Source organism: Rhagoletis pomonella, unplaced genomic scaffold (genome assembly GCF_013731165.1).
Source record: "Rhagoletis pomonella isolate Grant_MI unplaced genomic scaffold, Rhpom_1.0 Rhpom_scaffold_00011, whole genome shotgun sequence".
NCBI classification, from domain to species: Eukaryota; Metazoa; Arthropoda; class Insecta; order Diptera; family Tephritidae; genus Rhagoletis; species Rhagoletis pomonella.
In genome coordinates this window covers 16,203,149-16,217,160 of record NW_023458565.1, presented here as the reverse complement: position 1 = coordinate 16,217,160, position 14,012 = coordinate 16,203,149, and the positions used below count along the sequence as shown (strand labels likewise).

The 14,012-nt window shown below is 31.3% G+C and overlaps 1 protein-coding gene across 1 annotated transcript in view; it reads right to left on the bottom strand.

The window, feature by feature from the left end:
- The window catches only part of LOC118746703 (neural/ectodermal development factor IMP-L2), a 65,163-nt gene extending 59,917 nt beyond the window's left edge, over window positions 1-5,246 (bottom strand). Inside the window, exon 1 of the mRNA XM_036480590.1 lies at window positions 4,796-5,246. Coding sequence (XP_036336483.1) covers window positions 4,796-4,801 — 6 coding nt within the window. The 5' untranslated portion in view covers window positions 4,802-5,246. The remainder of the gene's footprint in view (window positions 1-4,795) is intronic.
- Window positions 5,247-14,012: the final 8,766 nt, after the last annotated feature.

The following is a 14,012-nucleotide window of genomic DNA, read 5'->3' as shown; positions in this document are numbered from 1 at the left end:
ACTATCGCCGCCAGACAATTGGGAAGCCAAACAATAAGTATGGATTCTGGTAAGTTAGATGAAGAATGAGTATGCATACGTGCGTACATGTGTATTTAAAATTATTTTTATCACAAAGATGTTGTAAATGTAGTTTAATGATTTTATTCATAAAAAATAGAATGAGTAAGTTCAATTTCTATTTTTAGGGCATTCCAATGTATAAGTCAACAATCAAAGATAGATATAAATCGTTACCACATTTCACAAAGACCCTAACAAACAAATATTTATTTTACAGGAGAAGCCAAAAAACATTATAAAAATCAAATCATGTATACGTATAGTTCGTTTTAAAAAGTGGCATAACTCATTAGTTTTTGGCACTAACACTTTAAAATTTTTAGTGAAGGTGTATTTTAATGTAGGATAACATCTGTAAAAACGAAGTTTCGAAAAAAGTATTGGTTAGGGCCTTTGTGATTAAGGTGACGATATGTAGATATTTTTGAACAAGTAAATATGGGACGTTCCATACCGAAAGCGACGGGGTTCACTCTTCATGTGTTTGATTTGTTTCAAATTTTTAGGGTTGATGCATAAACGTAAATAATAAATAAATATGAAATTTGAGCTTGAATTTTTTCATTAAACATTTTTTGATAAAAAAAATTGTTTTTGAAAATATGCCATCTCAAAAAAAGATTGAAAAAAATCACAATGCGCTCTACAATAATTTGAGTTATGACTTTTTTTACACCGCAGCTGAGTAAAATGAGAACATTAAACATTTACAAATTTTTTACATTTTTTTAGAATCTTTTAAGCGATTGCAAAACTGGCGCTATTTTTTTTTTTAATTTTCTTTGAAAACAGTTTTGCGCATTTTCTTCCATAAAAAAATGCAAAAAGCCGTCACTTTATTACACTAAAACTTAATGGGCTACAAGACTGCATACTTAAAATATTCTAAAAAAAATTTGTTAATTTGTAATGTACTCATTTTACTCACCTTCGATGTAAAAAAAATTCATAACTCAAATTATTGTAGAGTGCATCCCATAATACTATACTTAAATATTGCGCAATACTCAGTGCTTTTTTGTAATTTTTTTTAATTTTTTTGGGACGGCATATTTTCAAAAACCTTTTTTTCTTATCAAAAAAATTGTATATGAAAAGTTTTGAAAGAAAATTTTTTTTTAATATTTCTTTTCATAGAGAATTTTAATGTGTGTATGCGTGATTTTTTTCAAATTTTTTCCTCGCTCCGTTTTCGAGATATTTGAAAACTAATAAATTGATTTGTTTTTATTTTTGTGCTATAAAGTTTTTAAAAATTTATTCATCAAGCTCCAATTTCATATTTATTTATTATTTATGTTTATGCATGAAGCCTAAATAAATGAAACAAATCAAACACATGAAGTGTGAACCACATATATTTGTTTTATAGTTAGTATCAGTAGGCATGGCGTTTTCGTTTTTTTATTTGCTGAAAAATTTTTACTGCACTTCTTAAGATTAAAATACCATGGGTTATAAAACGGCATACACAAAACCGTTGTAGAGATCCGGAATCAAAAGTTCGAAATTTTGATGAAAGTTTTATGAATTTTCCTAAATTTTGTATAAAGTTTGAAATTCCAATGTATGTATATGGTTTCGTCTAAAACTTGGACAAAAAAAATTATTCACGCGAATTCTTACCCACTTAAAACTTGCACTAACTTTCTGATAAACATTTGAAGCTGGTGTAAAATGTTGGTAAATTTTTCTAATTTTCAAAAGTTTGAAATTGAGACTTATTTGGTTTTTGTTAGATAATGACTTTCGTTTTTATAAAAAAATAATAAGCATTAAATAACGAAAAGAAAAGTTGTCACAATGTCGCTTCCCTATTGTTTTTCACTTGACTGTATAACAGACAAATATTCAAAATTTTAGTGTTTCATACATTGCTTATAATCAGGGAACGGATTTTATGGAAATTGCCCTTTTTTCTGCTAAAGAGATAGAGTATATTCTATTAAGAGTGTCCACGATTTAGCTTTCCCTGATTCCATATATACACATTTGAAGTTGCCTTTTTTTGCCTTTTTTAAGCTATTTGCCTTTTTTGCCTTTTCTACCTTTAAAAAAGTGATTATAGCATTTATTATATAGCATTTTTTTTTTTAAGATTACAAAATATACGCATGCCCATGCGGCTTATAGAAGCGCAGAGACCTCTTGCCAAATTGGTGTTGGAAAAATTCAAAGTCGTTTTCTCAGCTCACGTAGGCTTGGAGATAATAAGGGGTGTGGATAAAATTGTAAAGGGCGAGGAAAACGCCCTTATTTCTGATAATATGAACGTTTCAAAGGTTCATACTTAAATTGGGCTCCACTTGTGTCAACTTACGTCGAGCGCACATTTAGTACATTCAAGGCTTTTCTTCGCGAAAATCGAATGAAAATGCTGCCAGAAAACTTCAAAATGCATCTTATGGTTCAATGTTACTACAACTATACAGATTAAAGTTTTATGAGTTAGAAACTCGAAAGGATAAAATAGTCAAAGATTCAAAGTACAAATTTTTCATATAAAGAAAGTAGTTCATAGTTTTTCTCTTTTTTACTTGTAAAATAAACATTTCTGAAATAAATATATTTTTTGATTGTTCTTCGTATTTTCTGTCTTTTTTTAGTGCCTTATTTTGCTTTTTTTGCAATACCTTTTTTTGCCTTTTCCTGCCTTTTTCGCTATTTTATTTTGCCTTTTCCAGCCTATTTCGTTACTTCATTTTGCCTTTTTTATAGGTTTTTAGGTCCTAAAAATCCGTTCCCTGCTTATAATATTAGAAATTACTTCAAAATAATGCAACGCCATAACCAAAGCAAATGTGCTTTTAAGGAAGATATTGGTCCCATATTCAATTGTATCTTTGTTTTTTATTTGAATGATAAGTGTCCTAGTCGATGGGTTCAGGATTACGGTAGCCCTACGCTAGTATAGCTTTTGAATTTTTTGAATAATCATTTTCATCATTAATTTTGAGCAGAAAAATAAAAATCATAAAATAGTCATTACTTTTGATCAAAAAAATAAAAATCAAGTTTCTAATAATAAATGTTTTCGTTTGAAAAAATTAACGTCAAATATTACTTATCGTCTCTAATTTCCATTGGTTAAACTCGAAAAATAAAAAATCATTGTAGCTCAGAGCAGGACGAACGAATACAAATATGTACAGTATCGGACATACAATTTGCAATAAAACTCAAAATTATATGGTTTGCCACTTACAGTGGGGAGCAAAAATGCGTAAATGGTTATTTTTGCTAAATTATTTGCAATTTAAAATTTTTTTGTTGGTTTTTTTTTTTATAAAAACATGGTTCATGCTACAACCAAAACCATATAAATCAAGCTTTCAAACATTATACAGAGCTTAAAAAAATTAAAAGAATTTTCATTAAAGATTTGAACTTTTTAAACCGAATTTTTATAAAATATTTGGGCACGCAGTTTTATAGCCTGTTAAATTTTAATATAATAAAGTGCAAGTTTCAGGTGTCTGAAAAATCGTGTTGGCTTTTAATTTTTATTTTTTTTTTTGCTGACGGCTTCTGCGGGTTTTTTCATATAACAAGTGGAGTTTATAAAAACTGGCATTATTTTTTTTCTAATTTTCTTTGAAAATGGTCTTGCGCATGTTCTTCCATAAGAAATTCATGCTTATAGGGGAAAAAATGCAGAAAGCCGCCAGCAAAAAAAAAAATTATATTAAAAGTCAACACGACTTTTAGCGGCTTAAAACTTTCTATTGATTATAATAAAAACTATAAAACTGAACCCCAAAAATTTTATAAAAGTTTACATAAAAAAATTCAAAATTTTAATGAAAATTTTTTGAATTTTTCTAAGCGCTCTATAAAGCTTGAAAAACGATATTAATAAAAAATAACAAAAAATAATTATTTAACTTTAAAAACCCTGTAAATTTTAACAAAAATTACGATGTACTCATTTTCGCTCCCCACTCAATTCAATTCAATTCAATTCAATTTCAATTAAAGTACGTATGTAGAATATGTAGAAAACTAAAAAACAAGCTCAACAAATTATAACAAAAAATTTTAAACATTTTTCTCAGAAGTATTCGAATTTTTTGAGTCCACAGTTTTGTAGCCGAATTAATTTTAGTACAGTAACGTGCTAATTTCAGGTGTCCAGAAATTACCGTTATCAACTTATAACGAGTAAACATAATTTTTTTTTTTATATGGAATAAAATCGTAACACTTTTTGCAAAAAAAAATCTACAAAGGTAAACGGTAATATTTAGACACCGGAAACTTGCACATTATTATCACAAAATTTAGATAATTAGTATCAGATTTTAATACAGATTCTTAATCAACGAAAAAAAATCCCAAAGAAATCAGATCTCAGAAGCTCTGCTGCGAAATTTTGTTGTTCAGTGTAATCGTTAAGGCCTTTAGAAGAAACTCGACATGGTAAAATAACTCATCCTCAAATTAATTTAATTATTGGACTTTACGTTCCAAGAGACAAAACTAAATAATAACAGTTTACTTAAACCTTCGTTTCCAAGTATAACCGAAATAATGTTTACGCCAATATTTATTACATACTTAGCACTTTTTGAATTTTTAAGCTGAATACAAACAAAAAAAAAACGATTGGTATCTTCCGGCCCTTTTCGAAAATCTTAATAAGTAAACAAATGCTAGCTTGTTGAATAATTTTTAAAGTAAACATGAGCATATTTACATATGTATGTATATGTATATAACTTCATAAACATACCTGCATTATATTTGGCTTGATGTTGTTGTTTTTGCTGTTGAATATATTAATGCTTTCAAGCTGTCAATCGAATCCTTAACGAGCTTTACTTGGGCTCGTATCTGCTGCGGCTGCTGCTGCTGCTGATGTGTTTACTTTAATGAGAAGACGCTTGACGATGTTCTGATTTTTCGAATTTGTTTATCATTCGATGTTTATGTGCTTGTTTGGTGTTCTTTTTTTTCGTATATGTAAACACTTGAGGAAGTTTGTATATTTTTTGAAAGTTATAAAAATTGCGCGCTCACTTAAAATTGTCACTTCACATTTAACACTTTCCCAAACTCAGTTACTTTGGTGTATGCTTTATGTACCTAAAGCCTTTTTTATTTTTTTGCAAAAGTAAATTTTGTTTTTATTTCCTATGATATTTTTCTTTGCGTTAAGTGTGCTGTAGATCTCACTTGGCACATCCTTTGCCATGCAATTCTTCAATCGAATTGTGAATTGTGCACCGGCATTCGACATTTTTATATCAGAATCAACAAGTATCCCTCCACGTAGCTACCGTTAGTGACGGCGTAGCGCGCAGCGCAGCCTCTGTCGCGCTGCTGCCATCATTGCCACACGAACGAGGCGCGCTGTGGGGTCTCCTATTCGGGGCGGTGCGCAGCATTCAAGCTACTCTGTTTATGCGTGTGTCGAGTCGGCATCTACACATATGTATGTATTGGTATGGGTGTGGGTGTGTTTGCATGGAGTTCAATTATGGCCGCTTCATTTGCTGTAACGGCGCGGCAATGGCGATTGTGATGGTCGCCGCGGTGCTGCGTTGTTGGCAACCACGAGCCGACATACCGATGCCAGTTATTTCTCGCCGCTTCTAACTGCCGCCAACGAAGTTTTCACTGTTGCCGACGACGCCGTTTGCAATTGTATTTCGTCGGTCCGTGTTGTTATAGGGATTAGTGCACTGCACGAGTATGTTAGTGCGTGACTTCGCATAGACCGTTAAAGGCCATAGCGTTACCAGATAATTTACGATCACATTAGACAGCTAATCACTGAGTACGTGGACCAATGTTGAAGAACATCGCAGTCCTCTTGGCAAACTGTAACACCCGGTTGTAAGCTATCTTGGCGGCGGCTTCCTGATTATGCAGAAGGCCTGCACCCAGGAGGCTAATCCGCAGTATGCTAAGAGCAGGATACTCGCAGAGGATATGCTACACTGTCACTTCTTTCGTTCTGCATCTTCTAGAGAACTTATCATTTGTATTAGCTCGATTTTAATTTTGTAAAATAGGATTTTCTTCTACATATCAGTTCTATATAAGGTTTAGTTTTAATATTCTTTAATATGTGCAACTGGTTAGTGTTTAATGAAATATTCAAGTTTTTTTTTTAATAAAAACAGTTTAAAGAAAATGTTATAAGTAATTTTCCCCAGGTAACACCAATAAAAAATGTATGTTTATTTCAAGATACTTGTTTTTAAACTATAATACATACTCAATATTGAATCCGACCATGTCCGACCTTTTGTTTAAGACGCGGTTTTGTACCATATAATATTGAAAGTTTTTCTGAGGTTGATTTTTTAAATTAATTTTTTTTTAACCTATTCGAAGTAAGTTACACGTAAACATGATTATATTATAACTAGAAACATTTTTTTTTTTCAGAATTCTAAATACAATTAAGAAAGTAGCTCAAAAAATATAACTCAATTTTACGTGAATTTAATAAATATTTTTCGAATTCAACACATTTCTTTTCATTTCAGGCGCCATATTGGATCGGTCATTGTGGTTTTAGTTATTTTGAATTCATATTCGAATTTAGCGACCCTAATAACTCATAAATAATATTTATATACCTAAGACATTCTTTATTATTATTTTTAACAAACTTATTGTGTTTAAGATTTTAGGCGCCATATTGGATCGGCCATTTTTTATTTTTTATTTTGGCTTCAGATTCGAATTCAGCGACCTCAAAAACCCTTGTAAGCCTGAATTCATGTGAATATACAAATTTTTTTAATTATGGGCTCAAAATTGGGTATCAAATATTACTGTGGGTCGTCCCAAAGCTCAGATCCGAGATCACGTAGTAAATGCGTTCGCTCAAAGTTGACGCTATGTTACTGTGTGCATAGAACCTCCAGTTTTTCTTGACAGTTTTTGACGCTATATTCTTGGCCGATAGATCAGCCTTCAAGAGGTGCAACAAGGTGTCATGACGACCATTGATAGCCTATATAGACTTTCTATTCATTTAAGGAGTGTTTTCTTCGCCATTGCTGTCCACCAAACCAATATCCCATGAAACAGTATCCGCGCGACTATCACCGTGAAGATCCAGTGAGAAAGAAAAGGCGATAAGCGCCAAGTGCAGCCCAGCAACACTCTCCATGCATACTCTAGGAACTGGTGCCTTGCTTCAGCTGGAGAGTCACCCCCATCCAGTTTAGGCCTAGACCAGTACCAATAAGTTCTAAATGTTCGATATTTTCTACCCTACTTCGGCACAAAAGTGAGCTGAGTGCGGTCAGACATTTTCGGCTTAAAATGAAAGAAATATCATCCTCATCTGCAATAAGTGCGGAAGGTACTACTTCCATTTTCTTTCCTAGCCTATTGACCATAAGCTCTGTTAGCCGGTTTGATAGTCTGCCTACCCCACTGCGTTGAAACACTTCCGCTGTTCAATATACTGCTTTTCCAATTCGAAATTACAGAATGAACCTCCATCATTGTCATTCCATCTAAGATGGCTTGCTTTAATCGTTGAGGGTCCCCGCTGTGTCCTGCCGAAGATCCCCAACATGAATTATCTCCTCTCCAGAGCCGCTTTTATTCGTCTAACCACATTGTGTTGGGCGGTATCTACCGATATTCCCTTCGCTAAAGCCTATTGTGCCTTTGAGAGCACTACTACATGTTTTTTGTTGTACACGTCGATTAACCTCTCCTGGATCTTTTGAAGAAATTTTGATAATGGGCCTATAGTCTTCGGGGTAGTGTGCCAACTTCTGTCAAAGAAGACCACCATTGCACCTCTAAGACCTTGAAACGTAGATCTGCCTCATACAGCCTTCAAATATGTTGCACAACCAGCCCCTGGTCTCCTGTGCCGTCTTCTGCACCATCGCAGGAAAAATGTCGTTCAGACCCGGCGACTTAAAATTGAGAAAAGAGGCTCAAAGCCACTTTTTTAGACAAGTACAGTTGTTTAAATTTTCTCCTAGTACAGATTAGAGTTTTTTCGAAATTACCAATTTGAACACATAAACAAAAATTTATTTTTAGATTTTTGTAAGTAAATTTTTAGGACAAAGGGTTACGATGAAGAAGCAGCTTTTCCTGATTTGAAACAAATGGGTTCAGTTGTCCTTTGCATTCCAAGTCGCCACAGCAAATGTGGAAAATATATTTGGCCAAATCCATTTGAACAAAACAAGAAATATAGTACAACTTCCATTACTCTCTGGTAATTTAAGTACTAAAGATTTCTTGAAAACTGGTACTCAATTTGAGGTATCGAATCAAATGCTTAAAATAATTGACAAAGCAATTTACGAAAAACTTCATTAAAACCAAATGAGATTTAAACGTTCCATTGCATCAAGTCTATTTTTGTTTAGTTAAGTATAATTTTAACGGTTTATGTTATTCTATTTCTAATAAAATTAGAAAACCTTAATTTTTTTAAAAACTTTCTTCGTTTTTTTTTTGTTTTTGTCGAAAATAAATTCTTTTCCCGAAATCTAATTTCTGGAAAAAAACACCTGGCAACACTGCGTACACGCAATGTTTACGCTCTCTCTGCTCACCGATTCTGCGATGCGGCGCTGCCAAATTTACCGTTTAGTAGTGTGTACTCACCGCATCGGCATCTGCGATTATTAAAGTGTTACCTTTTTATGTAGGTAGTCGTGCAGGCCTCTAGTAGGGATGCATATGATGTTGGTGTGTTGGGGTTAGTGCGGTAGTCTCACAGCCTACCAGTGGGCCAATGTGCATGCATGAGTGTGTGAATATGTTCTTGAGTAGGTATGTACATACTAGGAATGTTAATCGCGGGTTCCCGGCCTTTTTGAGGTCCCAAAAATCCCGGGATTCTTGGCAAATAATCCCGGGATTGTCGGGATTTTTAACTTCCACTGATAGCAATAACATAAACTCATTTTCTTGGCCAGTATTGGCCACATTTCATTTTTTATTTAATAATTAATATTTTTTTATAAATGTCTAGCTCATTATACATATTTCACAGTGCGATAGTAAATTTTACACACAAGAATCAATATATTCGCCAAATATAGTAAAATTGCGGTTTTAGTTTTTCACTCTGACGTCAGTAATTAAACAATTATTTAAAAAAATTCAGTGAAATGTGCTTAGAAAAAATGTATGGGTATCACTTTAAAGAGGATATTCTGAAAAATTTAAACAGATTAAATTTTTTGGTGAATAAATACTGGTAAGTATTGAATTTTATCCTTGAAATATCGCAATATTTGTTTTTGAAAAAATTATATGTTAAGGACTTATTTAAACTCGACAACATCCTCGAATTTCTCCCTTATAACTTTATCAGCTTAAAAAATTACCTATTCGTCCTTGGGAATCCAAAAAAATTTAATTTAAAAACAAATCCTCCTTATATCCTTCTTCATAATTTATTCTACATTGCACTGAATTTTTTAAACAATTTTTGGAATTAATCATATCTTGGAAATACCAACGTCCTTTATAATAAATCCTGACGTCAGAAAGAAAAACAAAAACATGTCTTTGAATAAAAAAGTAGGTTTCAAACCCATTTATTTATTATTTACTTTATGGTAGGAGGGCTTTTCAAACAATATAGAAGCAATTTTTTCGATTTAAGCTGTTGAAAAATAATGAATATCTAAATATCGGAACTAATCACGGGATCCCGGGATTGTGATAACGACATTCCGAAAATCCCGGGATTGTAAAAGGCGAAAAAATTAACCTCCCTACGACATACGTATGCTTGGTAATTTCCTGTTCTCATTTTTGGCGGTTAATACGCGTGATTTTATAAACCGCATGTATGTAAATACATATCTGTGGCCATAAGCAATAACCGTCTAAGTCGAAAAACCAGAATTCAAGAAAAATGGTTTAAAATATTTGGATTGTACTGTTGACCTTATGGCGAAACCCATATATGTTCGTCTATAACTTTTTAAATAGCCTAGCTAGCGAGATGGGGATTTCACATACACTGAAATAGGAGTTGCAGAATACGATAGCATTTATAACTCAATTCTTTCTTAAGTCGACTTAGGCGGTTATTGCTTATGACTCGTATGTAGGTATATACAGTGAATATATACACGTGTACATATGTTAGTGATCGAAACGATTGAAAATTCTGCGCTTGCAATCGAATTTTTTATCTGAACGCAAGAAAATGGAGTTTTTTGTACTTTACTAGCTCCAGTTTTGATTACTTTTAAAAAAAGACAGACCACCAGTATTTAGAATATATGGATGTAATGTTGCATTATTCGCAGACACTGTTAATAAAATCATTTAATTAAAAGTATTACCAATGCCTATAAAATAACAAGCAAAAAATAATCGGCAAGTTTTGTTCAAAGAAGAAAGAGAAGATTCCAATTCAACAACAAAAAAAAAAAACAAAAAACACAGCGACAAAAGGTATTTTCTTTTTTTTTAGTTCAAAATCTAATTTGTAGATTTTTTGCTTGTTATAAATGATTTTTCGGTTTTTTTCGATTATTTTCAGGATCTTCTCGGACCTTTTCTTGACCATTCAACATTATTCATGGATTATGCGTTTTTAACTCTCAGTAATTTTTCGGAATTTTTCGTATTCTCGTGTTTTTTTTTAATTTCCTGACTTTAATGTGCTTTGCAACAAATTTTTCTCGAACTCTTTCGGCGCCATTCTAGATTTTCTGAGATTCGCTCTTCGGATTTTTTAACAACTTTTCTGATTTTTGTTTTGAGATTCTTCATTTTTTAGTTTTCGGGATATCAGAGACTTTAATTTAGTGCTACGAAATGATTAGGTAAGCATTAAGATTACTCTAGGACTGCCAAAAAATTAGTTCTTGGTTGGTTTTCTTTTTGAATTGGTCTTCAATTCAAGCCGAAGAAAATCTTTCAATGCCGGTTTCACCATCAATTTAAGCGCAAAATGATTTTATTTTTTATTTTTTTTATTCTGTCAGTTTTCATATTATATTAAAATAAAAAAATTAATTTCCATTTAAATTGCCTTCGTAAAACAGTGAGTTTCAAAGCGCAGACAACTTCTTGTTTGCCGCAGACTTCGCCAAATTTGTGATGTAACTAGTTTCATAAAATTCGTCGTTAATTGAGAAAAACGAAGCGATCAGATTTTCCACATAGCAAAGAAAAAAAAAACGCCATCCGGCTCGCTATCCAAAGGTACGTTTGACGCGCTTATTACACGGTGCTACAAAAAAATATCGAAAGACACCCGAAATAAAATTTTGTGCAGGTTGTAGGTAGGTTTCATGTATTGCAACATTTTATACAAAGAAGACTAAAAAGTAGAAAAAAAAATCAAATAAAACAGCTTTTTAATATACATACATACAACGCGTGGCCACTTGTCGAGCACATGAGCCCGTAAAGCGTTAATGAATGAATTTATTTCATATTTTCATCAGCTGACCAGGCGCGCTCCAATTAAATATATGAGTGGCAACTCCCACCACGCTCCAGCCGCCCACGAACCGTTCGATTAAATTAATAGCTCAACAGCCGCCAAAGTGCAAACATATTTCTCGTCTCATCAATTCACTTTGAATTTGTAATACATTTTTCCATATAAATGGATTATCCTAAATTGTAATAAAATTAGAGTTTACATTTAAATTTGTATTACACAAATCCAAAACTCATTATATTGTGCGCTCTGCACGGCGGACTCCGCAACCAGAATTTTAAAATTTCCATTAATGGATTCAAAAGTAGAAAAAAATATTTCTGAAACCCATACAAATTTTCTTATAGATTTTGATGTTAAAATCTTAGCAAATTTATTATAAACAATTAATGAGATTTAGAACGAAAACGTGGGGCGCGTGCAATAGAATTGATATACATACATACACGCATACATAATTCACTACTTTCATGGAAGACTAACGGGGCAATTCTGACTAAGATAGTAAAAAGTCTTTTGTAAGACAAATGAAAGACAGATGGCAAGAGGGCGTGGATTTTTTTTATAAATTTTTTTCTTTTATGATTTAATTTTCTCTTAATTTTTAGATTGTATTGTTTTAAGAGAAAACTAGATATTTTTTTAATTTCATTTAATTTTTTACTTTTATTTTTGCTTTTTCTAATTTAATTTTTTTCTTTCTTAATTTAAGTTTTAATGTTATGCTTTTAAAAATAAACATTAATTTTGTTTTAATTTCTTTTTTTAATTTTGTTGTTTTTGAGTCAATTTGTTTTTCTTCTTATCTTAATTTTCTTTAAATTTTTAGATTTTTATGTTTGTAAAATAAGTAAATTTTTTTATTTCATTTAATTTTTTGAAACGTATTTTATTTATTTTCTTTTTTTTTAATATAATTTATTTTTCTTTTGTATAGCTCATTTTATTTTAATATTTAGATTTTATTTTTATAAAATATATATTTTTAATTTAATTTAATTTTTATTCCATTTATTTTTATTTAATTTGTTTCTAAATTTGTAGATTTTGTTTTAAAGTTAAAAATAATTTTTTATTTAATTTTAATTTTTAAGTACCATTTTCTTCTTTTTTGATTAAACTATTTTCTTTTTCTAATTTAATTTTTAGATTTTATTGTTATAAAAAGGAAAAAGTATACTATTTAATTTAATTTAATCTAATTTAAAAAAATTTAGTTTTGGTTTGAAAAAGTATACTATTTAATTTAATTTGATTTAAAAAAAAATGTAATTTTAGCTTTATTTTATTTTTATTATTTTTTCCTTTTTTTCAATTCATTTTCTTTTTTTATTCGTTTCTATATTTTTTTTTATTAGATTTCTTTAATTAAATTTAAATTAAAAAAAAAACTCATTGCTGAAAGGCGAACAGCATAACGCTAAGACACTCTCGTTAGCAGATCTTTCAATTCGTCTTTCGAAAGACAGTAAAGTGCTTTCAAGATAGTTGCCAGAATTGACAATTGTCTTACGAAAGACTATGGTGCGTTGAAAGACAGTTGCTAGGATCGCCTTGTTAAACTACATAACATAGAATTAAAATTTCCGCAGCACAAGTATAAATTTGAGAACGATTTTAAGCGATCGATCTAATAAATTTGTAAAAAATCGGGATCATCACGAAGAATCAACGCGATTTGTTAGCAACTTAAAACTTTCTTTTTGTTATACTACATAAAATTGAATGGGCTATAAAACTGAATATTTAAAATTTTTCTAAAATTCGTATTAGAAAGCTGCAAATTGGTATGCAAAGTTTTTGAATTATATTTTTATAAAAAATAAGCGAATAATTTGCATACATTGTGAAAAATTCTCTGTGTCAATACTTTGGTCCGGGAGAATATACATATGTAATAAAAAGTGCATAAACTACACTTCCTTTGGTCCGCTTTTTGGATACATATTTATGTTATCTTTGGATATTTTTTGTGAAACTTATTTTTCACTCTAAGGTCATCTTTTTTGTCCGCTACTGTGAATAGATACCCCAATGGGTTCTTTGGGTATTCAAAGGTCAACCTACCTCAACCTAATTTGTGATCGCTGATCACTAACAGTCTACTTGAAAAGCTTTGCACGATCTAATACGCATGTATATACTATATACATATGTACGTAGACAAATATTTAGTATATAAATACAAACATACGCATTTCCATTCTATTACACATTAAGTTCATATGTATATACATTAGGGTGGTCCTTAAATGTAGGAAGCAAATTTTTACATTAGATTTCCTAAGCCTCAACCCTTACGTCGGTGCTACTATAGTCGACGATATCACTTATAAATTTTGGTCCCAATTGGAGTTGGATAAGGCATGGCGCACAGGGGTCACAATGCAGATTACCCTATGAAGACCTGTTAACCGACTCCAATCGGGACCAAATTTTTTATATGATATCTTCGACTACGGTAGTATCGATTTTGGGTATGAGTTGGCAAAAAAATTTATTTTAATTTTTTGAGTCTCTATAGAGGAATCAGAAA